Below are 25,845 nucleotides of genomic sequence, written 5' to 3' on the forward strand. Positions count from 1 at the left end.
GGGGGCCCGACCACCCCGGTGCAGCCGGGAACGCGATGGCGGCGGCCGAACCCGCCAGCTCCGGCCAGCCAGCGCCGCAGGGCCAGGGCCAGAACCAGCGCCCGCAGCCCGCGCCGCCGCCGCAGCCCGCGCAGCCGTCGCAGCCGCCGCAGCTCGCGGGCCTCGGGGGAGGCAGCAGCCGGCACGAGAAGAGCCTGGGGCTGCTCACCACCAAGTTCGTGTCGCTGCTGCAGGAGGCCAAGGACGGCGTGCTGGATCTCAAAGCGGTGAGGTGGGGGTCGGGGCGGCGAGAGGTGGGCGCCCAGCCTGGGGGGTCTGGGCCGAGGAGGAGACCCGGGAGCCGGGGCCATGTGGCCTTGGACGCAGGGGAGGGAGGGGGAGGGAGGGACGAGGGACCTCGATGGCCACGCCGAGCCTCGCCGCCAATGGCGCTGCGCTCTCCACAAAGAGCCCGGGACCTGGAGCGCGCCCGCGTGGCCCTGCCTCTGCGGGGACCCGAGTGTCGTTGCCGCCCCGCGGCCACCTGTGGCCGAGGTCGAGGCGGGCACTGGGGGCAGCCCGGGGATCCACTGGCTGTTCGCAGCTGGTACTTTTAGTGGGGTTCGGTGGAGACTTCTGTTCCTTAATGGTTTAAGAACTGGGGGTGCCACCTCTCCGGATCGAAGAGCAGAGTGAAGTGATTCCCACGCGCTCCGCGTTCCACCGCAGCTGACTGTGTTCCGACTAGGCCTCTTCTCCGCGCACGCACACGGTTCGGAAGGGAGATGGGATTTGTGACTTAATTTGACATCTGCTGCTGATTCTTTTTCGTAAAGCGAGCCTTGGCCCCGCGTGGCCCCGAGGGGATGTTATAACTCCGTGGAAGAGCTCGGGAGCGCTAAGTAAACTTTCTCCTGTCCTAGGAGAATGAAAGCTGCATTCTTTGTTACGTTTCAGATTTTTTTTTTTCTCCCCCAGATAACAATTTGCATCAAAAGCTGTTGGGTTGGACATCCTGATTTAACCGTCCATGCAGGATTTGGAAGGATTCCACAGCGCCAGGGGTGGGGGTGGGTGGGACGGGATCACGTGAATTGAAATTCACCAGGCGCTCCGAGTTTAAGAAGGAAGAACAAAAACTTGAGGCGTTCAGTAATCACTGAGGATCGATCCCCTTTGGCTTCTTAAACGGAACAGACCTTACCCTGGAGTATTGGTCCCTGGGTGCCTGGACGTACCCAGACCACCTACCCGGCTTATTGATAATCAGTGTCCTCAAGTCGTGTGCCTAAAGCTCTGGAAATGGCATCTCTGCAGGAGTGTATCCGACACTCCCTAAGTGAAGGGACTGGAAACTTACTCCCCAACTCTGGCCATCCTCCTATCTTATGCTGAGTCCCCCAGGGTAGTCCAGAGGATCGGGCCCCTTAGCCCTATCCTTTTTCCTGATGTAGATCAGTAGATGTTCAATAAACCACTAAATTGCCTGAATTGTTGCATGCAAATGAACTCAGGTACTGGGCTCCGTCTCTGAACTTTTGTGCCCAAAGCTAATGCTATACCACTTGAGCCATAGCTGCACTTCCAGCTTTTCAGTGGGTATTAGAGAGAAGAGTCTCAGGCTGGCCACCAACCACAATCCTCAGATCTAACCTCCTGAATAGGTAGGATTACAAGCATGAGCCACTAGCTCCTGGCCTTAAGAGTGTTTTCATGGCATTTATAGTATTTAAATTGTAGTGAATTCAAATGGGTTGTATTTAAAGAAGTTTACAAGAAGTCAGGAGGTTTCCAGAAAAAAAGCTTGGGTTATTAAAGTTACACAGATTACAATCTACTATTTAAAATCAAATTCAGCTTTACCTTGGGACTTTTAGTATGAGAAATCTAGGAAGTTTGGGTTTTTCCAAATTAAACTGAAGTTTAAGGGTGTTTCCCTCCATCCGCTTGCCTCAAAATGCACTGGAACTTTACCTCTGCTTGACCTTAAGTTCTTTGGCTTCCTCCTTTTCCTCCAGGGCTGTATAACTGCTCTGCAGAAATCATAGGCCATGAGTGGCAAGTGGAGTATAGTATATCAGAACATTGTTTTGTTTTTTGGTGGGAGATCTGTCCTTCATGTTCATATATTCCTGTAGTAATATTATGCCTTAACTATGCTAGTGATTACACTTTTGTTTTGTTTTGTTTTTGGGTCTGGTCGTGGGGCTTGAACTCTGGGGCTGGGCGCTGTCCCTCAGCTCTTCAGCGCAAGGCTAGCGCTCTACCATTTGAGCCACAGCGCCACTTCCAGCTTTTTTTTCTTTTTGCTTATGTGGTGCTGAGGAATCGAACCCAGGGCCTCAGGCATGCAAGGCAAATGCTCTACCACTGAGCCACCTTCCCAGCCCCGTGATTACACTTTTGAAGACCACTGTGGATATCATTCTTTTTCCTGTGTACAAAAATACACATTTTTAAGCCAGGTGTTGTGGCTCATGCCTGTAATACTAGCTACTCAGGAGGCAGAGATCTGAGCATTATGGTTCAAAGCCAGCCTGGGCACAAAAATTCATGCAACTCTTATCTCGGTTCAAGTAGTAGAGTACCAGCCTTAAGCCAAAAATCTAAGAGCACTGGGCCCTGAGTTCAAGCCTCAGAGCATAAAAAAACAAACTTTGTAATGCATGCTGAGCATGAACTAACACTGATCACTCTAAATTTCTTCTAATTTGAAATTATAAGGACACATTCTTTTTCTTATATTCTCACTTTGAGGACATATTAACATACTATTAAAGAATAAGATCATAATGCTATATCTTAGTGATATACTTCTTAATAATATACCTAATTGAAGACATAGCTTTAAAAAGCAAATTAATTCTCAAAGTAATTCTGGTATAATGTGAACTTTAGAAAGGAAAAGAAATACATTTGAAATGATTTGAGAAAATTTTTCTCATTATCTTCTCATTTATTACATGATAGTCTGATTGATGGAGATGAGTAGTTATGAGTTTAGACTGTAGTTCATTCAAGCTATGTTTTGCTCTTATTTATTTATTTATTTTTTTGGTCATGGGACCTGAACTCTGGGTCTGGGCACTGTCCCTCAGCTCTTCAGCTCAAGGCTAGCGCTCTACCACTTGAGCCACAGCGCCACTTCTGGCTTTTTTTTTTCTGCTTATGTGGTGCTGAGGAATCGAACCCAGGGCTTCATGCATGCGAGGCAAGCACTCTACCACTGAGCCACTTTCCCAGCCCTTTGCTCTTATTTATATTTGCTGTTATATATTGAAAGCTTGACATACAGGCTCAGATGTAGAGAACTTACCTAGCATGCAAGAGGAACTGGGCTCCACCCCAGAACTACAAAATGAAACAAAAAAACTTAGTATATGCTAGATGTTTAGATCTAAATTAATTTTATCCTCTTAATACCTATGGGTTTGTGGACCTAAATTTCCCATTTTAGCTGAGGAAAAAGCTACATAGGATAAGTAACTTGACTGGTGTCCATAGAAAGTCAGAATTAATATTTCAATCTAGACCACTTGGTGTTATTCTGATTGCTGTACTGCTTTTCAGAGTCCTAAAGAGTAGACTTTTTTGTTTGTGGAAAAGCATGGTATTTTCCTTGTGAAGGAGAATGCTTATCTTCAAGTCTTCCGTGCTAGGAAAGATATAGATACTAAGCACTTGAATTGAAAATGAGTGTGTTGATGGCAGATTCCAAATGATCTGGCAAGTTAAAGCAGGATTTTTTTTTTCACAGCTCAGAATTTGAAGATGCTCATGAACTTGAGAGTTTAAATGTTCTGAAAATTTCTAAAAAATATAATTTGTAACTGAGTTTCTATATTTTACTTGCCATTTTGGTGCCGTCATGAACTTTTTAAAGTGTGATCTAAATTACTTATCTCTTTACTATAAATTTGTAAGCTATAAATTACTTTAATATCTAGGTTAATGTGATAAAGTATTTATGATCTTTCTTATCTCATAGATCCCTGACTCATACCTTTTAAGATAACTTAATTGATACACACCTTAGATGAAATAGTCTTAGGTTTTAGTTTTGTAATACCTAGTTAAGATATTGAGGTACAGTTAACTTAAGGAGAAATATTTGGGTAGGATAACCTAAACTTTAGTGATTGCTTAAAAGTTCTCAGACAATTCTACTCCTGGGTATATACCCAAAGCATTGAAACCAGGGTCTTGAGCAGCTATTTATCCATCTATGTTCACAGCTACATTATTCCCAATAGAGAGGTGGAAGCAGCCCATGTATCCATCTGTGGAGAAGTGGATAAACACAATGGGGTATATACCTAGAGTGGAGGGTTCTGATTCTGCTTATTTAAAGTAGCTAGTCTATCAAATTCATAGAGACAGAAGAAGAGCGGATGCCAAGAGTTAGGGGAGGAGAGGATAGAAGTTATTTTATTTAATGTGTTATAGGGCAAAATGTGCCATTCCCATCCCAAATTCAGATGTTTTGAGTCTTGACCTCCAGTTCAAGTTCAATGAAGCCATTAGGACAGGCCCTCATCAAATCTGACTGGTGTCCTTAGAAGGGGGGAATCTGGACACTGAGGAAAGGTCATGTGCAGACACAGAAAGTGACTATCCGTAACCCAGAAGAAACCAAACTGATTCACAGTTTGCTCTTGGACTTCTGGCTTCCAAAATTATGAGAAAATGAATTAATTTATCTTGTTTAATCACCTTGTCTGTGGTGCAAGGTGTGTTTTACAAGGTAAGGTAATTTAGAGATTGGCTACACTAATTCACAACAGTGTGAAGGTACTGATCTATACTTAAGATAAGCTTATGGGGGCTGGGAAGGTGGCTCAGTGGTAGAGTGCTTGCCTTGAATGCATGAAGCCCTGGGTTCGATTCCTCAGCATCACATAAGCAGATAGCAGGGATATTGTGCATAGGAAGCACGGGATAGATGGGAACTTGTATTTTTAGTATACTTGGCAAAGTTTAAAATAGTCTGTTAAAATTAAATATATATATATACACACACACACACACACACATGCCATATATATGCCAGGCCCTGGTGACATGCCTATAATCCTAGCTACTCAGGATGCTGAGATCTGAGGATCACAGTTCGAAGCCAGCCAGAGAGCAGCAAAGACCCCAATTAACCACCTAAACTGGAATTTGAGCTTTGGCTCAAAGTAGGAGTGCTAGCCTTGTACACAAAAGCTTAGGGACAGTGCCTAGGCCCCAAGTTCAAGCCCCATGACTGACTACCCCCCCTCCCAACACAGACACACACGCACACGCATGCACGCACAAACAAGTGATCTGGATACATTTATCCCAGGGTCTAATTATCAGTCAATTATTAAAAAGATACTTGGCTCAATGGGAAAAAAAATTTCTACAGACTAAAGCTCTATGACCCTGAGAATGAGTGATGGCTAATAGCTAAATAACTGCTAATGGTAAGTGCTAAAGAACTGTCAGTGTGCCAGGCACTTGCTTTGTTGTAGGTCATTTACTGCCCATAACAAAACTACTGCGGGGTATCATTGCTTCATTGTGCAGATTAGGAAATTGAGACACAAAGTGACCTGCTTAATACCCACAGTAAATTAAATTTCACCCACAGTATTTTGATTGATTTCAGAATTGTTTCTCTGAACTGCCATACTAAGCAAAAGATAAGCAAAATTTTTTTGTGACTTGGGGAAAAAAAGGATTTAATGAGTGCATAGAAGGAGGAAGTCATACTGCTTAAGACACTCACTTTGAGATTCTGGTTCTGATTCTGTCATTTCCCAAAGAAAAAAGAATGTTGGAATTGTCTGTGTTTGCTGTATTTATGCCATGCCATTTCTTTCTTTTTAAAAAAATATATTTGACTGTTAATGTAAAGGTGATGAACAGGGGGGTTACAATTACATAAAAAGGCAATGAGTACATTTCTTTTTATACCATGTCACCCCTCTTCTCACTCCCAGGTTTCCCTCCCACCCTCCCCTCCTCCCATCCTTACAAGGTGTATAGTTTTCTACATAGTGTCCAGTGAGAACAAACCTGTTCCCCATTACCCTCCCAAAGACAAACTAACAAGACAAAAGGAAAAGTCAACTAAAACAACAAAAATCTCTTGCTTGCATTTCTTGCAGTTAATTTTGTAAAAACAAAAGTTCTCTTTTGGTCAGTTGTAGGCTTGAACTGAGGGCCCAGTGCTGTCCCTGAGCTTTTTTGCTCAAAACTAGTGCTGTACTACTTTGAGCCATAGGGCCACTTCCAGTTTTCTGGTGGTTACTTGGAGGTAAGAGTTTCATGAACTTATTTTACTCGATAGGATTTTTTTCCAAGTCTTTCCATTTCACTTCCTGCATGGGCTGGCTGTGAACCTTGATCCTGAGATCTCAGCCTTCTATGTAGCTAGGATTATAGTCATGAGCCACATGCACACAGCTAATGAGCCTTTGTTATCCACTCCAATGAATACCCTCTTTGGTCTCCCCATGTGAATGTCTAGAGACCTGTATAATTGATCATGTTCCAGCGTTCTTGTTATTGTTTTTGTTTTTGTTTTACTCCAGTGTGTTTTCTTGTCGATTTATAGGCACATTCTAATTACCACAATGAGGGAAACCAGGGTCTGGCTTATTTCACTTAATATAATTTTTTCCAAGTGAAGGGTACAATATCATCAACCACTCTGGAAAGCAGTATGGAGATTGCTCAAAAGACTAAACAGAGCTTCCCTCTTACCCAGCAATTCCACTCTTGGGCATTTATCCAATATGAACACAAACAACATCATCCTAAAGCTACCAGCACAACTATATTCATTGCAGTATTGTTTACTATAGCCAAGCTATAGAATCAACCCAGATGGATCAAGGAAATGTGGTATTTATGCATTTCTTTAGTGTGAAAAGTAGTAAGCATATTTTTTGGAATTATGCTTTTTTCCCCTGAGATTTTCTTCAATTATGTCATGAGTCTCTTTATCAATTTTTGTTGTGTTTTTTATTTTTTGGTGCCAGTCCTGGGATTTGAACTCAGGGCCTAGGTGCTATTCCTGAGCTTTTTGTGCTTAAGGCTAGTGCTCTACTTCCTTGAGACACAGTGCCGGCTTTCTGGTGGTTGATTGGGGATAGCAATCTCATGGACTTTCCTGCCTAGGCTGATTTTGAGCCACAGTGCTCAGATCTCAGCCTCCTGAGTAGCTAGGATTACTGGTATGAGCCATCTGGTGCCAAGCTTCTAATGTCTTAATATATATGTGAAAGGGAGATATTTTTCTTTTCTGATGTTTCCTTCTCTGAGTTTCCCCATTAATTAACTTACAAATCATAGAAAATGTGGGAAAAGGTTAATACGGTCTAGAATAAAATATCTAGTATGACATCACCCTGAAAAAACTCCTGTAACAATTTTTAGTACTTTTCTAACTTAGTACTTTTCTAATTTGTTATATTAAGAAATTAGAACTACCTTTCTGTAGCTGAAAATTAATAATTTCCCCAAATTATAATTTTAATGGCTTTATAATTTAAATCTATCATATTATTCAGAATTAAGCATTTTGCTAAGCATGTATGTAAGTTTTTCTCTGATCTTCAGTAAGTATGAGTTAGCCATAGATGTGTCCTATACTGCCTTGAGTGGCTTTCAGCCCACAGTGTGGATAAAGGCAGGGAATGGGCAGTTAACATACTTTTCACATGGGTTGAAAGTCTTCCATGAGTTCTGGAGATTGATGAAGTTCATAGGTTTTCGGGGACCTGCTAGGAGGTACTCTTGAGAACTAAGGGACTTAAAAAGTTAGATGGTATTGACTTGTGTAAAATGTAAGAATTTGAGGACACATTGTTCCTCTACTTCAATTAGTATCATCCAGATGCTTATAAGACTGTCTGCCCTGCCCTTTCTCCCTCTTTAAGTGCTCCTTTCCCATTAGGACTCCATTCCCATACAGCTTCTCTCACTACCCCATATATCCTCCTCCCTTCACCTTGGGGCTTCAGTACAGGCCTTTCCTTCTTCACAAGAGGAGAACACATACACAGGTACACACCTTTACTCTGAATCCCCTTGACTCAAATGTGTTCTCTTTCTGGATGCCGTGGTGGGTGAAGTAATGACCCCTGACATGTGTGAACACATCCATGGTACTGGGGAGTTAAGACAAGAAGTTTCTAATCTGCTGACTTCCATTGGGTGAGCTTTTCCTGGACACTTGGGTTCAGTGTGATCACATGTTCCTTATTTGGAAAAGAAGAAATTAAAGATCTGGAGCCAGCCAGGTGGCAGGGTCAAAACAACTCCTCTGTTTTAGAGGCTCCCTCTAAAAGAGGAAAGGACACAAATGAAGGAATATTCCTGAAGGTAGAAAAGAGGAATTTTTAAAAAGATTTATTAGCATATATTAGTTCTACAAGCTGTCTTTCATTGTGACATTTCTATAACTGCATGCTGGTATTCCATCAGCCTCACCCCTTCTACCACCCTCCCTTCTCCCATCTCCCTCCTTCAACAGGAAATTACTATCAAAAGTGTACTACAAAGTACTATGACCATATTCATCCTTTGCATTTGCCCCCCCCACTCCACCAACTCCCAACAGACACTGCTTTACTTGTCACTTATTTAGTGAATATTAATTGTTCCAAGGGCTTTCACCATGAATCTTGTACATGGCCTATATTGTAGTTTAATGTGAACAATCCTCTGTATCATCCTTTCTTTCCCTGTCTCATCCACCCTTCTCATTTAATAGCTTTATGCCATCTTCATACATGGATTCATTCTCCTTCACTGTCCCTCCTAACAGACTCACAGTTACAATCAAGTGCTGTGTATACATGTGTGTATGTATATGTATATGTATATGTATGTCTTTAAAGTCTAGACTACACAAAGGAGTGAAAACTCATTTTTTTTTGAGCTTTGAGGTTGGCTTTGTGCTTAGTACCATGTGATGATCTCCAGATCTATCCAGTTTCTTGAAAATTACATAATTTCTTTTTTCTTTGTGGCTGAGTACTATTCTGTGTTTTATACATAGCATATTTTCTTCAACCATTTCTCATTTGTTAGGAAGACAAATGAATTCTTCCAGAGTATGTACAAGGGAACACAGCCTTCCTCCTCTTTTTTTTTTTTTTTGGGTCCGGTCATGGGGCCTGAACTCTGGGCCTGGGCGCTGTCCTCAGCTCTTCAGCTCAAGGCTAGTGCTCTACCACTTGAGCCACAGCGCCACTTCCGGCTTTTTTTTCCTGCTTATGAGGTGCTGAGGAATCGAACCCAGGGCCTCAGGCATGCAAGGCAAGCGCTCTACCACTGAGCCACCTTCCCAGCCCATACACAGCCTTCCTAATACATTTAGATTAGACCCTTTTCAAACATCTCATCTACAGAGTTTTCAGACAGTACATTTGTACTGTTTTAAAGAAGTAAATTTGTAGGGCTGAGAGGGTGGCTCAGTGGTAGAGTGCTTGCCTTGCATACATGAGGCCCTGGGTTCGATTCCTCAGCACCACATAAGCAGAAATAAAAAAGCCAGAAGTGGTGTTAAAAGAAAAAAGAAAAAAAAAAGAAGTAAATTTGTGGTGACTTATGTCCACAGTAATAGAAATTGAGTATAAATGCTTTTCTTGATTCTTCCCTTATTCTAAAGTGACTAAAGTAGGTTTATTCTTTTTTCTTAATACTTTTTCTAAGCAAGCTACTCTTTTTCTTACCAGTCCTTAACCCAATTAGTAACTACTTGTTTCTTCATTTGTTCACTTGTGTTTTCCTGTAGCCCAAGTGCTCTGTGAGGCAAAGAACTATGTCTTGTGTATTACCAGTGTAGACCCAGACCATCCTTTACAGTTGAGTAAATGTGTCTCAGTTCATTTGGTTTTGCAGTAGCAAAAATTCAAGGCTGGTTACTTTATAAAGTAAAATGGAGTACTTGGTTGTGGTTCTGGTGATTGGGGTTGGAAACAGCATTGTATGGGTATCCTGATGAAGGCCCTCAAATGGCAGAGTGCAGAAGCAAAAATGTGGAGTGGCCTTAATTTATGTCATCCTGCCCATTAGTCCCACAGGAGCTAAAATTCTCAAGATAGCATTAATCCATTCACAACAGGGGTGCCACCATGGTCTAATTCCTTCCACTTGGAAACTTTTGGAGGATACTGTCTATATTTAAGTCACAACAGACTGGATTTTGTTTAGTTTTAAGTGATGTGAAAGGGCACTGCCAGAGAGCAAGCTAGAGAAAGAAGTGGGTACATTTCAGAAGTTGTTGGTCAGATAACTACTGGATCAAGAAGATGATGCGTTGTTGGCAAGATTATAGGCCTGAACTGAGGTAGAGGTGGTGGAAATTAGAAGTGAGAGGTTCATACTGTAGAAGTGACAGAACTTAAGTGTTGGGTCTCTGGAAATAGGAAAAATCACAGGTGACAGCCATGTACATACTGGTATGGTCAGCTGGGAGGGTGGTAGTGGTGATTTTCACCCTAGATATTTTAGAAAGGAAAAGATGCTCTAAGAAACGTAAACCCATTTATGTTAGTAGGACATCCTAGACATGTCTGACAGCCTGTGGGACTTAGAGATTTAGAACATGAGATAAAGATTGGGGCTACAAAGTCTATTTGCTCATTTAATTATGGAACAGCTTACAGAGAAGAACATGGGGCACAAAGAAGCTAGGAGAGCCATCCAGAGTCCAGAGTCCTCACTTCTGTGCTGTGCTGCCAGCGAAGTGGCAATGTCAGGTAGAACAACAGATGCACATTTAACCTTCCTCTTCATTTAGAAAGGTAACACTGTAGGATTCCAAACATGCCATTGAGGATGTAGGCAAACAAGATTTTTAGATTTTGCAGTGAATGGATTTCAAAGTTCCAGTACAATTTTCTTAGTTAAATAAAGAGCTAGCGAATTTCTTAAAAAATACTTTAGTGACTTGAGTAAGAATGGAATGAAGCTCACTTTTAATAGTGCATGCAAAGTTTATTGAAAAATGAAAATTAGGGGGAGAAAAGCTGAAAGCTCAATCAGTTAAAACTGTGGGTAGAGCAGCAGTAACATAGCACTGTGCTTTGTGAGAAGCCATTCCTTGGGGTAGGGCATTGAGGGGACTGAAACACTTATGTACTTAGTGCGGCTGCTGGAGGGAGCCCTTTGTGCCCTGTGCAAGTTATTTATTCTTTGGTATTTAGTTTCTGTGTTGATTTAATGCGCCCAACAGACCCAGTGAAAACACACAGTGGCCTCCTCCAGGAATTCTTTCTTTTTGCTTTCATCTTAAATACTCTTATCTTTTTTCCACCTGTGTGAACATTTTATGGCTTGACTTTATCAGTTTTTCTTTTGGTGCTGGGGTGACCCAGTGCCTTGCCCGTATGAGACAAGTGCAGGCTCTCACCCCAAGGCAAATCCCTAGCCGACTTGTTTCATTCCTTCAGTCTTACTCTGTAAGGTGTCCACTGCAGATCTCAGGCCTTAGTGTGATTTTTCTCTTTATTATTGTTGAATCAGTAAATGCATGTATTAAGATCTCTGCTTTTACATACCAGTAGTTCTTGAATCACATTTTTAATGCATTTATGTAATTTATATTTAGAGTTACAGAAGCCCACTTGAAGGTATTTTGCTATAATTTGTTTTCATGAACATATAATTCAGGGCAAATTGTGTATTAATTGTTCATCAGTTTTCTGTTTACTATAAAATGAGAACACCTAATTTGCCCAGCTGCTGTTTTAAATTGGATAACGTCTGTGTAAAATCTTGTTACACAGTTATCCTATTACTGGTGTATAAAAGGTCCTAATTGTCATTTGAAATAAAATATTCTATGCGTTAATTATCTGTAATAGTGAGTGAAATTAGGTAATAGTCCAAACCTAATTAGGGATAAGTCAATGTACAGTAATACCATATGGCATAATTGTAAGAGTTTATTCTTCATTAAAAATTTTTTTCATTAAAGTATCTTGGTTTCTCTCTTGGGTACTTGTGCCATATATTCCAGTGGAATTAGCAGTCTTACATTGTGTTTCTATTGTATTATCTTTTAGGTATGTTTTCTCATCCTTGTAAGTTTGTAAAATATTCAGTGCATATGTTTTTGATTCTGATGTGTTTTATTTCATTTTTTAGTGATACTGAGAATTAAACTCAAGGTCTTGTACTTGGTAGGCAAGTATTTTACTGCTTGTGCCACGCTTTAAGCCCTTTTTGCTCTCATTTGTCAGGCAGAGAATTGCTTTTTCTCGGGGGGCCAGACTTGGGACTCTGATCTTCCCAAGTAGGTAAGATTACCGATGCTCGTCACTAGGCTGGACCATTTCCTGAGTAGCTGGGATTACAGGAGTGAGCCACCTGCTGGCAGTGTGTCAAGTATTCATTGTTGCTATCCTGGAAAGGATAAAGTACTTGTTTTGCAGATGGAGTAGCTGAAGGATGGGATATTTCCTACCATTAGTTTTTTTGTGTTAGCTTTCTTCTCAATAAGCAGCATTATGCTTGCTGTGAACATCTCTGAGCAAAGGAGCTCTCACTAATTCCATGTAATCTTCCTCCCTGTGCAGAACCAGTATGGGGCTAGACTTATTTGTTCAAGTGGAGGACTGTCCTCTCATGATCCTCCAGACCCGTTAGCACTTGCATACTGTTTCAAGTCTCCTGGCTTTGGGCTTACTTGCCATTGGTGAAACATTATATTTTTAGAAAAGCATTTATTATTTGGGGGGTGAGGATAGGAAGAGTATTTCTTTCATAGGAATACTTTTTTTTTCTTATTTTTTTTTCCTGTAAACTGAGTTAGTGTGATTGTTAGGTCCTTCCTTTTTGGCTATGTGGGGCCAATTTTGTTACAGTAAATGTTATCCTTGTAAGTAATTTGATGCCTGCACTCACCTACCACTGCACAGGCACAGGTGGGAAATGAGGAAAGTGACTGACCTTGTCCTATTCTTGCCCCTTGTCCAAGCAGTTTCCTAGACTAGAGAAAATGCACTGTGATGTCAATGTCTCCGTTTAAATTGATACCCACTGATTTTAAATGTGTCAGTAGAACTGTCCAGCTTTCCTTCTGCACTGCCTATTCCCTTGCTCTTACGTGAGTACTTGACTTATTAATTCTCAACCAATAATAGTCCCTTCTCTCTTTCTCCCAAAAGCTGATGAGAAAATCAAAAGCAACCAAAAGAAAGTAAAGTGTATCATCTCTTTCCCTAGCCTCTCTATGAACATACCTCTTTGTGCACCCAGTGCTCTTCTCAACTTCAATTATTAATATACCCTGTGTTGTCTAAGGTCAGTCCCTCAGCAGGTCTAATTTGCATCCACTCCTGCCTACCTATGGCCATCTCTTAAGTGACTTTTTTTCTCCCCTTTGTATTCATTACTCCTCCCTTTCTTGCCAGATCATTCTTATCATACATATGTATTTTGAAGTGGCACCTTTCCTCAAAATAATAAAAGCCGGGCGCTGGTGGCTCACGCCTGTAATCCTAGCTACTCAGGAGGCTGAGATCTGAGGATCGCGGTTCAATGCCAGCCCGGGCAAGAAAGACCATGAGACTCCTATCTCCAATAAACCACCAGAAAACCAGAAGTGGTGCTGTGGCTCAAGTGGTAGAGCGCTCGCCTTGAGCTGAAGAGCTGAGGGACAGCGCCCAGGCCCAGAGTTCAAGCCCCACGACCGACAAAAAAAAAAAAATAATAATAATAAAAAAGAAGAAAAAACACTTAGAGCCCACGTCCCATGCCTTACTCTCATTGCAGGAGAAATCTTGAGTTGTCCATTTTTGCTTTCCCTCTATTCTTCCCTAGAATTTCTCCATTTAAGTTTCTGCCAAACAGCTTCAGTCAAGGTCACCAGTGTTCTTTACAAAGACAAACACATCGATTCGTTTTCTTGGTGACTTCCCTCCAGGCAGTGCATGACATGGCCGTTCTTCCTTGTACTTTCTTCCCTTGGCCTCCAACATCCACTTCCACTTCGCATTTTGCTTCCCATTTGGCAAGTTGTTCCACATTTCCCATACCTGGAACACTGGCCTGCTTCAGAGTTGATTCCTGAGCTGCTTCTCTTTCCCTGCTCTCCTCAGTGAGTCCAGTGAATTCCATATTGCTGCCTAAAATGTCTCTTTACTTATGCCTACCAAATTGGAGTCCATAACTTAAACCTCCTCACCCTCTAAGCTGCACAGTGTCATGTCCAATAATTGACTTGACTTCTCTTGGATATCACAATGTTCCTGATTTCTAGGATCTCAGACTTACTCCTCTGGTATCTTTTTTTTTTTTTTTATACTTATGACTGCTTAACAGTCATAAATAAAAAGTCACTCAAGGAAATGGAGTTATCCTTGACTTCTTACATGCTCAGCTACATGCATAGCCACAGTCTCACGTTTCTCACCACCTCCCCAACTTATCCCTCCAGCCTAGTTACCACCTTCTCTTGACTGAATTATCTCTGCTGGCCTTCCCATTGATCTCATGTATTCTACCTCACCCTGTCCCCCCCAATAGAAGATTCTCCATAAAACAGTATAAGAAAACCTTTGAAAATAGGAAGTCAGAACTGGGTGCCAGTGATTCATGAGTACAATCCTAGCCACTCAGGAGGCTGAGATCTGAGGACTTCAATTTGAAGCCAGCCCAGGCACACAAAAAATTTTAACCAGCAAAAAGCTGGAAGTAGAGGTCTGGCTTAAATGGTCGAGTACCAGCTTGGAGTGGAAGAGGCTCAGCAAAACATGAGGCGCTGGCCCCTAGTTCAAACTCCAGTACTGTCTCTCTTACACACACACGCGCACACACACACACACACACACACATGCGTGCGCGCACACACACACACACACACACACACACACAATCACCCATGTACTCACAGCCTCTCAGTAGCATTGCATTTCACTGGAATTAAAACCTTAAGTCTTGATAATGGCCTGGAGAGTCTGTGTTCCAAGTCCACCTGTCTCTCTGACTTATGTCCTTTTCCCCAACCCATTATTTTCCTTGTTAATATGCTGATTTCCTTGGCTCCCTGTCTTGTCCTTTGGCACTGAACATATGTTACCTTCCAGAGTCCCTATGGGGTCTGTGCTGTGTGCTGCTTGCTGTGTGCTCTTACAAGAGCACAGTGTGCCTCACCAGCTATTTGTAGGGATCACTCGCTCCATTCAGCGTAAGTGCAACCAAACTTGTATATAGAAATACTTGAATAGTACCTTCCTTAGGTCTGCATTCCCTCCAAACAATTATTTGTATGTTACCAACTTCCCTCCCATCTTTGAGGGAGGTAATTTAAGATCTAGTTAGAACTAATTATAGGGGGAATGTTTTCAGTTTTTAAAAAACAACCGTAGGGCTGGGAAGGTGGCTCAGTGGTAGAGTGCTTGCCTTGCATGCCAGAGGCCCTGAGTTCGATTCCTCAGCACCACATAAGCAAAAAGAAAAAAGCCGGAAGTGGCGCTGTGGCTCAAGTGGTAGAGCGCTAGCCTTGAGCTGAAGAGCTGAGAGACAGCGCCCAGGCCCAGAGTTCAGGCCCCACGACCGGAACCCCCCCCCCAAAAAAAAAACACACACACACACAAAAAAAACAACAGTATGAAACAGGTTGGTCCATACACACACAAACTGACTCTTACCTACAGTCCTGTTTTAGCCTGCATTGCTGATGTTGGCTAAGATTATCCAGTTCTATTCAGTACATGTTTTTTTTTATTATATATGAAGAAAGAGGACATGGGGCTTGTTTCTAACACCAGTTACAGAGGGGATGGGATGGCAACTGGGACTGGTTTTTCCAGCTGTCTAACTCTAGAACGTACCTCTGAAGAATAGAAGCTGAAGTAGAAGCCTCTCCTGAAATGATAGGATCTGGACGTGTTGCCATTTGCACACTTAAACAGAAAGGTATTGAAGAAATAATGTTTTAGAAATCAATAAGTACATATTGGGCCTGTTAAGCAGTAATGAATATAAATAAGATACTTTAAAAAACATTGCACCAGAAGTTAAATCTGATAGCGTTTTGCCTAATGGCCTAGGACAGAGCTTCTAGTCTGATTAACACCAAGCTGAGTGAGCTGTTGCTGTGGTTGGGATGCTTTCCTGTATAAGTACATAGATACCAACAGCACAGAGCCAGAGCTGGGAGGGTGCTGGTTACATCTTGAGAGAGAGAGCCTCTTCAGTGGAGAGAGAGGTGAAATCTCAACTTCAGACTCTCAGAGTTAACTTTTCCGTGGATTACTGCTTCTCAGAAATACAATGAAGCACAGGGCAGAACATAAAATGAAACTGCCTGGTCCTAGGCCTACTCTTAGTTTTCTGGGTCTCTGGAAGAAGATGCCAAAGAAACTCCAAAGAGCTCTACTTTTCAGTTCTTCCACTTCTCTGATACATGCTCCTCTCCTGTCCCTTGATTGAGGTGAATCCTCTTCTGAAGATCCACTTGAGAGAATAATAGTAGAGCAGGTTGAGATAGCCTGTGAATTACTGAAGGCTCCACATGATTGCTAAGTGAGCAGTAGCTCTTCCCTGTGCCTGGTATGCTCTTCTGGGTATCTGTAGGAGCCACTTTAATGGAACTCAGAAAGTAGAGGTGCTTTGGGAGCAATGGGAACCAAGTCTGTACTGCTAAATACTGCTGAATGGTTTAGATGAAATTGTCAGTGGGCATATAAATAAACATTAGCATGACTCCTAAAACAGAGCTCACCATTCAAAACAGGACTGTAGACAAAGATACTAAAGGAGAACAGTAGGATAACCTCTTCCTTGAACTTCTTGTATTACTAGAAAACCTATCAGGAATATTTTACTATTAGTAATTAGAGGAATTGTACAGTGCTTTTGGATTCATTCATAATGTTGCAGCATGTAATATTTGTATTGATCTTGTCTAATGTAAATGAAACTGCCAAGCTTTTAGATATTAGTTGCTAGAGCTACAACTGTGCTATGGATTTTTCTTACTGATTTTCTTTCTGTTGGATGGCATGATCTCTTTTCATTGTGAGTTTAGAAAATGTAGATAGTTATTGAAGTATATCATTCTGTGTGTGTGAGAGAGAGAGTGAGAGAGAGAGACAGAGAGAGTAAGAGATCAGAATTTTTCCCTCATTCCTTAATTTTTTCTAATTATGGCAGAAATATAAATATTGAGTTAGGGCTCTTTTTTAGATAAGACTGCTTATGAGCAGAGAAGACAATAAGAAGTGACAGCAAGACAATTAGTGGCTCCTGGTTAGTTAAGTCCCTAAGAAGACATGAAGAAACCACATTGTGTTCTTTTCTTTTTGAGGGCTTTGCGTTATGACCTTAATTTTTCCTCACATCCCAACATCTGCTAGCTTTGAAATTGAATGATTTCTTGGTATTTGTGAAGTCTGGCAGATGCTTTGAACACATCTAGCTATTGTTCTCAAGCAACTGAGTTATATTTGGGAAAGGACTCTCATGCTGTGAACTTAACAGTCAACCCTTTTGGGCTTTAAAATATGCACTGCACTTCGTTTTACTGTCTCTTGTTTTTCCTGAACAGGCTGCAGATACTTTGGCTGTTAGGCAAAAGAGAAGAATTTATGATATCACCAATGTCTTAGAAGGAATTGATCTGATTGAAAAGAAATCAAAAAATAGTATCCAATGGAAGTAAGTGGCAAACCACACTATATTCTAAAATTTCCTTTGCTTCTATAACTTATAACATTTCCATCTCCAAGTCTGCTATTTCAACCTTTCAATCACAGCAGGCCTTTGATTCCTCCTGAACATATTCTCAAGGCCTCTGTATCTGCCACTTTATGTTGGAATGTTCCCTTATTCTTTGCTGTTTCATTTATTAACCATTGCTTTAGTATGTGTTTGCAATGAACATTTTCTGCTATGTAGACTACCTCTTTGGCTTTGGTTTGTTTTATAACACAAAATTTCACCAAAACCTCTATGTTACATTGCCAACATCTAATCTACATCCTACGAATGCCAGGCCCTTTTGCTGCCAGATGACAGACACTGTAGAATGTGCTGAGAATTTTTATAATTTGATTGTTTTGTCAATAAATTGTCCCCAAGCAGGTGTTTTTGGAGCTATAGTATGTAAATATTGTCAGGATTTATTTGCTCTTCAGGAAAGCTGGGGGCGGGGATTATAATATATTCAAAATTAAGTGATATTTATTGAGTTCAACCCTAGGGATATTAATTCTCCTATATTTTTAAGAGGTGTAGGTGCTGGCTGTAACACAAAAGAAGTTATAGATAGATTAAAATTTCTTAAAGCTGAAATTGAAGATCTAGAACTGAAGGAAAGAGAACTTGACCAGCAGAAGTTGTGGCTACAGCAAAGCATCAAAAATGTGATGGATGATTCCATTAATAACAGATATCCTTTGAAAGAAGTTGTAGATGGAGCTCTGTAATACATGTGTGTGTAGTATTTCTTCCACTCTGAAGGTTAAATACTTTATTCTGATGTAAATCTTGTAAACACAGTATTTTATGATACTCAATAATTTACATTGTTATTTTAAAATTACCTTTTAAAGTACATCTGTTAACTCATGTGTCGATTTAAAGGGAGAAAAACAAACACCATTAACCAGACACGGTGGCTCAAATCTGTAACCTTTGCCACTTTCGGGGGGAGGGGGCGGGAAGTTCACAAGACTTCATCTTAACCAGTAACTAGATGGTCTGTATATGTCAACTTAAGCTACAGGGGGAAAACAGTGGTGTTGGGAATGCTAAGAGAACTGTCACCCAGAAATTCAAGGAAGCACAGCTAGAAGGATGGCACTTGATGCCAGATGGACAGGAAAAAAAGGACTGGGAGAGTGGCCCAAAAGGAAAAGCACCTACCAGCAAGTGTGAGGACTTGAGTTCATAAATCCAGTACCACAAAAAAGCAAGGAAAGATTCATCTACTTTAGTCTACCCATTGATGTCATAAACTAGTCAAAGTATGCTTGGGAAGGGGATATGTGAATGTTATTGCTAAATGTGTTAAGTAGTTAAATAATAGGTTAAGTGCTTGGACTCAATATTGGAAAATTAATTTGAAGACAAATCATGAGTCCACAATCAATCTGTGATGCTTTATGCCTCATGTTAACCTACAGATACTTTCAGTCTGAGGACAGGGATCCCAGCTTGTATATTGATAGTATATTTTATGTTACCTTACAACCTGGTGGACAAACCTATGATTTTATTTACTTCCATTCTGTGGATTGGAGCTCCTTAACAGTAAGAGAATGAAGAGGTTCTCTTCCTGTGGAGCCCCAAGATCCAAAATCATTGAAGCAGATCTTGGACTACGCTTCCCTGCTCTGTAAGATTCCTATCACCTAAATTCCTTCAAACTATGACAGGTGCATGTGCACGCTCTCTCTCTCTCTCTCTCTCTCTCTCTCTTTTTCTCTCTCTTTCTCACACATACACACACACATATTCAAATATTTTGACACCTTTAAGAATCTTTCTGAGCAGAGAGAAACTGCCTCTCTTAGATCTGGCCATGACTTAGAGGAACAGTGAGGGCTCAGCCAGGAGCAGGTCTTTGAGACACAGACTACCAGTGCTGAGCCTTATCTCCTCTATGTGACCCATACACCTAGGACTCCATATTGCTCTGCCTTCATCATCCCAGGACCAGGAAAACATCCCTGAAGAGTAAAATCTGTCAGCATTATTCAAAAGCAGTTAGTCCTAAAGTGTTTGTACTTCCCTACCTTGCTTTTCCTATGGAAACTCCAACCAGTCTTTTGGTCTAATGTTTTCCTCTTTCTCTTAACTTCTGCCTCTTGGCTACCCTGGTCTCTTTCCTGTATGGCCTGCTATGCCTTCCCTCTCTAGGATCTGTGACATGTTTGTGGCCATACATGGCTCATGAAAAGAATATCAAAAATTAACCCAAGAAAATTGTCTATGTGGAAGGTTCTTTTGTTCAGTTTCTTTTTCTGGAAGTAAAATCTTTATATCTGTTCTCCCCTTGACTCCCAACCCCCCAGCACCTCCATTCCCTTCCTTCAGAACCCCTACTGTGCACTGTAACTCTATCCTGAGTCCTCACATTTGAGGAAATCAGGATAGATGCTGTTCAGAACAAAGGATGCGAACTCCACAGCTTTTATCTAGTTGTCTTTCTAGACTGAAGAACTGTATTCTTTTCTATCTGGCCATGTGTAGCAGGACCTTTATGCAATCAGAGATTTAGTTTAGGCCTTCCTTCAGATTACTTTAAGTTATAATGCACAAACCCTGATATAAATGCTCTTCCTTAACTCTTACGACAGTACATTTTCCTATGTGACTCATGAAGACATCTGTAATTGCTTTAATGGTAAGTATCATTAGCATTTCCCTTCCACGCTTCCTCAGAGTAGCCCTTTGACTAGAGTGACTATAGAATTTCCTAGGCAATAATTCAGCCTAAGTCCTGATTTTTAGGAGTTGGTATTTTGTCTCTCTCTACAGTGGTATGTGTTGACACACTGCTTTTGTTTCTGTTTTCATGGCAATAACTGCTTTCACAGCTCACTCATTGATTCTACTGCTAGGCATAAACTGAGTGTGGGAGGGGAATGGGAACTAGAACAGAGAGGAAACTAAATCAGAGCCAAAGTGACAGTTACCAAGCCTGACATTGTGCATGATTCCCATCAGTGCTGCTTATGAAACTACCCAGCAGGCATGTTGGGCACAAATGGAACCCAAAGAAAGCGTGAGCAAAAAGTCGTGTTAGTCCATTTTATAACCAGGAAAATTATTCCTCATCCTGTTCCATCTTCTGCTCCCATGACAATATCATCTATTAATAACTAAAATGGTATGCTGTATTCCTATAACTGTAATATCAAATCAAATTTTATATGTATTTAAGTACATTTGTATTGTCCACATGCAAGTGAAAATCTGCCAGAGGACCTTATGAGATGGAATCTGACATTCTGAAATCCAGAAAGGCCACACTGGAAATACATGAGGACCTCTGGTTTCATTTTGCCATATGAACTTCTGTGTTCTCTAATTGTTTGGGGAACGTTTTATTAATCTGTTATAAGAGATCAGTTGTAAAATTTCATTTCAAAAGTAAATTAAGGTCAACCTTGCTAATCTCCAGTATCCTGGCTAAGTTTAAGCATTTCAAGTAGTTATTTGTTTGAGGCTAAAAGATTTAAAAGAATCTCAGGTATTACAGGAAACCAAGTGAAAGTTAATGAGCTTAATGTGTTCATGTGAATATAAGAGCTAATACCGAGTATTCTAAGAGCTTCATGTTAATATTTTCTACAAATTTTAAACATGTATTTATTATTTTTGACCAGGTGACACACTTTTGGCCATTCAGGCCCCTTCCGGTACGCAGCTGGAGGTTCCTATTCCAGAAATGGTATGTAGTATTTCAGAAATAGGTTAAGTAGGGAAATAGGCCTACTGATTGCAAAAGGACAATTGTATTTGCTTGAGTTGAACAAGATCTAATTGAGTTTGAACATTTTTAGTTATAGCTTTCAAGTTTTATATCTGAATGTATTAACAGCTGACATTTGGATGTCATCATTACTTTGGTTAAACTGTTGAAGTGGCTGAGTCATTTGGTGTTTTGATGACACATTTTTAAAAAAGTTTGACCTTATTTTTTCTAGACCAAGGATATCATATGGCCAATAATTTTTTTTTTGTCATGGGGCCTGAACTCTGGGCCTGGGTGCTGCTGTCCTTCAGCTATTCAGCTCAAGTCTAGCACTCTACCACTTGAGTCACAGCGCCACTTACGGCTTTTTCTGCTTATGTGGTGCTGAGGAATCGAATGCAGGGCCTCATACAAGGCAAGCACTCTACCACCAAGCCACCTTCCCAGCCTCCAATAATCTTTTTTTTTTTAAAATCCTTAGAATTACATTTAAACTAATGTAAGAATTATGACAGGAATAATTCAACAAACAATATCTATGTTGTGCACAATTTTATAACTTTTTCCCCCCCTTTACTACTCAAGGCTTGGGTACTGTCATAGCTTTTTCGCTAAAGGGTAATGCTCTGCCACTTGAGCTTCAGCTCCACTTCAGTTTTTTGCTTCCTAAATGGAGATAAGAGTCTCACAGACTTTCCTGCCCTTGCTGACTATGAAGTGATCCTCAGATCTCAAATCTCCTAATAGGTTTATAAGAGTGAGTCTTGGTCTCTACTCTTGTACCTCAGCTTCCTGAATTTATTTTGTTGTATGAATGTACTTACTTCCAGTAGTTTTGCCTGTTCTTAGCTGTAGAGTTTTCAGAAATAAATGTTACTAATCCTTTGTTTATATCTAATAACTTCAAAGGGTCAGAATGGACAAAAGAAGTATCAGATAAATTTAAAGAGTCACTCAGGACCTATCCATGTACTCCTTATAAATAAAGAGTCTAGCTCGTCCAAGCCTGTGGTCTTTCCTGTCCCTCCACCTGATGACCTCACGCAGCCTTCCTCACAGTCCTCCCCTCCAGTGATGCCACAGAAACCCAACATGGCAGCACAGGACCTGCCTGAGCAGCCTGTCTCTGAAAGAAGCCAGAACCTTCAGCAGACTCCCACTACAGAAATAGCCTCAGGTGAGGAAAATGTGAATATTGGATTAAACATTTTCAAGAGCTTTAGTGAATTTGTCAGTATTAGCCTATTAGCTAATAGGAAGCCACATAATCACCTTAATTTAATCAGTAGGTATTAATTTAATATCTCCTGCATATACTCATCACTGGAATAGTTATTGTGAGGAAAATTTTTAAACAGATCCTGTTGTTAATGTTATTGCCACAGACTCACATGCCTACATACACTTTAGAAATAGCTAATCCAATTAAACATCGTTAAGAATATATACCTAGTAACCAGTGGCTCATGCTTATAATTCAACTACTACTTAGGAGGCCGAGATCTGAGGATCTTGGTTTGAAACCAGTGCAGTTATCTCAAGGTAACCAGCAAAAAAGCCAGAATTGAGGTTTGGCTCAAATGGTACAGCACCAACCCTGAGTGAAAAAACATGATGAGAGCCTGAGTCCCTGAGTTTAAGTTCTAGTACTAACACATACATATATGTGTGTACTCACACACACACACACACACACACACACACACACACACGTGTATATAGAACAATTACTGTGTAAGAGAAAGTTATTTCTATATTTTATAATAGGCATTACTGGGTTTGAACTAAGGCCCTCCCACTTGCTAGGCAGATGTTCAACTATTTGAGACATGAACCCAACCCTTTGTGCTTGTTGGTTTTTGGTAGGGTCTTGCTTTTGCTCAAGGCTGACCTCACACCAATTCTCCTATGCCTTTGACTTAGCAGGAATTATAGAAGTGTAACACCTTGCCTGATGTTGAGAATAGACAGCCTTGCTGACTTCTTGTCTGGTCCGGCCTCTAACTATGATCCTTCTGATTTTGGTTGGGATCAACAAGCAGAATACACTATTCCTAGAAAAAGATATTTCTTTTGGGGCCAGTTTGCTCTCTTTTTTTTTCTGTTGGTCGTGGGGCTTAAACTTGGCTTGGGCGCCGCTGTCCCTGTGCTCTTCAGCTTAAGGTGAGCACTCTACTGCTTGAGTCACAGCACCACTTCCAGTTTTCTAGTGGTCTGCTGAAGAGTCTCACAGATGTTCCTGCCAGGGCTGGCTTTGAACCACGATCCTATCTCAGCCTCTTGAGTAGTTAGGATTACAGGCGTAAGCCACCGGTGCCCAGCCCCCTTGTCTTCTGCAGCTCAAGCTAGCCTCCATCTCAGAACTCTTCTGCTTTGGTCTCTTGTGTGCTGGTATTATGGGCATGCCTGGCCATTTCTTTTTTTAACTCTATTTGAAGTTTGTTTTGTAAAATTCTTTTTACCTCTGAGATAAATTACAGTATGTTCTGATGACCTTTAAGAAAAAACAAACTAGTATAGAACAGTGACTTCTGCCTTTGTTCCTCAATATTCTGTTAATATTTGGGAGGCTTAGTTTTAATGCATTTATATTGTTTAGGAGATCTTTTGTACATTGTTTCACTTATAAAATGATAAATAGCTAGAACAATAAAAATAGGGCCTTAGGAGGTGGGCACCTTAACTCAGATTTATCTTTTTTTTTTTTTAAGTTTCCATGGAGCCCAGTCTTACTTAGTTTTTAACAATTTTTTTTTTGTCTGTTATGAGGCTTGAACTCAGTGCCTGGGTGCTGTCCCTGAGCTTTTTGCTTAAGGCTAGCACTCTACTAGTTTGAACCACAGTGTCACTTCTGGTTTTCTGTTGGTTATTTGGAGTTTAGAATCTCATAGACTTGCCTGCCAGGGCTGACTTTATTTTTTTTTATTTATTTTTTATTTTTTGCCGGTCATGGGGCCTGAACTCTGGGTCTGGGCACTGTCCCTCAGCTCTTCAGCTCAAGGCTAGCGCTCTACCACTGGAGCCACAGCACCACTTCCAGCTTTTTCTGTTTATGTGGTGCTGAGGAATCGAACCCAGGGCCTCATGCTTACAAGGCATGCACTCTACTGCTGAACTACCTTCCCCGGGGCTGACTTTAAATCACGATCCTCAGATCTGAGTTGCTAGGATTACAGGCAGGAGCCACCAGCATCTGGCTTTATCAACTTTTAAGAAAAACATTACTTCTAGATATATGAATTATTTGTACCAACACAGATGTCATGTTGAAGATAACTGAAAACTACATTGTACATAATCCACTTTTACCTCTGGAGGGGGTGGGTACTGCACTGCTCTCACTCTGGGAAGAGTTGTATGTAGAGTCTTGTTTAGGTTCTTGTACACATTTTTCCTTTCCTTCCACAGTAAGAATTGCTATATTGGTGGCAAAAAGGAGGACTATACATTACAGGGGGAGTCCCTATAAAGCTTTATAACCTAATTGGGATGAATAAAACAAGCACACTTTATATGCTTTAGCTCAGACAGTTACTCCATGGACTTCCAGAGCATTTAAAAAAAACTATATGCTAATCAAGCAGAGTCACTGAACCATTTTAGAGAAAACCTTTAAATCAAATTAATGGGAATCAAGGTAAGTCTGTGGCCAGGAAGTAGTACAATTAGAGCTGTACTCAAAGCACAGGAAATATGAAAAGGAAAGAATATTCTTACAGAATCAAAAGAGATCATCACAAGCCAGGGAGGTTAAATATTACATGTTTGCACAACTGCAAACATGCGATGAAAACTTTTAAGGCTAGACAGAACAGGATGATTCCAGTGGGATGGGAAAGAATGAGGGGGGAATGTTATTTATACAAAGGAAGTACCACATGCTATGTGAGATCTGTTGATAAAATGAACAGAAGGAATAGAAAGTGGTGTTGAGGTTTTAAAGTTGAGTGAATTTGAGATACTCCAGGCTTTGTAAAACGGAGAGTCAATTTTGGAAGAATTTTATTCTGCATCTTTAGTTTTCAAGTTTGAAATGCCAGATACTAGGTATTTGGGAAAACAGTCTTTCCATAAAGTTCTAGTACTATTATGTGACATAGCAGTCACATTTAAAATCATTGCTTTTTACTGTTAAAATACAAAAACAGAAATGTAACAAAACCTTATCACATTTCTTTCTAGCAGGGTCTATTAGTGGAGATATCATTGATGAGTTAATGTCTTCTGATGGTAAGTAGTTTAACCTTTTCCTATTATTTGAGGTTACTGCCTAGAATTTATGAATGCCACTTAAGTTATGTAGAATGTATATTTTGTAACTGCTTTTACTGTGACCTATACTTTCCACTCCTGAAGACTGACCAAGACTGACAATAGTACATCATCATCAGGTTATCTGAAAACCCCACCACAGGCTGGGAATGTGGCTCAGTGGTAGAGTGCTTGCCTAG

General features: G+C 40.8%; 1 protein-coding gene across 3 annotated transcripts in view; it reads left to right on the plus strand.

Moving 5' to 3' along the window:
• Nucleotides 1–25,845, plus strand: part of E2f5 (E2F transcription factor 5) — a 27,815-nt gene continuing 1,970 nt past the window's right edge. The window contains exons 1-7 of one of the 3 annotated variants that reach the window (XM_069991000.1): nt 1–266; nt 17,519–17,628; nt 18,200–18,361; nt 20,277–20,320; nt 21,306–21,370; nt 22,304–22,571; nt 25,577–25,624. In XM_069991000.1, coding sequence (XP_069847101.1) covers nt 36–266; nt 17,519–17,628; nt 18,200–18,361; nt 20,277–20,320; nt 21,306–21,370; nt 22,304–22,571; nt 25,577–25,624 — 928 coding nt within the window. In that variant the 5' untranslated portion in view covers nt 1–35. The remainder of the gene's footprint in view (nt 267–17,518; nt 17,629–18,199; nt 18,362–20,276; nt 20,321–21,305; nt 21,371–22,303; nt 22,572–25,576; nt 25,625–25,845) is intronic. The other 2 variants (XM_069991001.1, XM_069991002.1) reach the window with 2 other exon arrangements.

This window comes from Dipodomys merriami, unplaced genomic scaffold (assembly GCF_024711535.1).
Source record: "Dipodomys merriami isolate MVZ:Mamm:240054 unplaced genomic scaffold, mDipMer1.0.p SCAF_4, whole genome shotgun sequence".
Lineage (NCBI taxonomy): Eukaryota > Metazoa > Chordata > Mammalia > Rodentia > Heteromyidae > Dipodomys > Dipodomys merriami.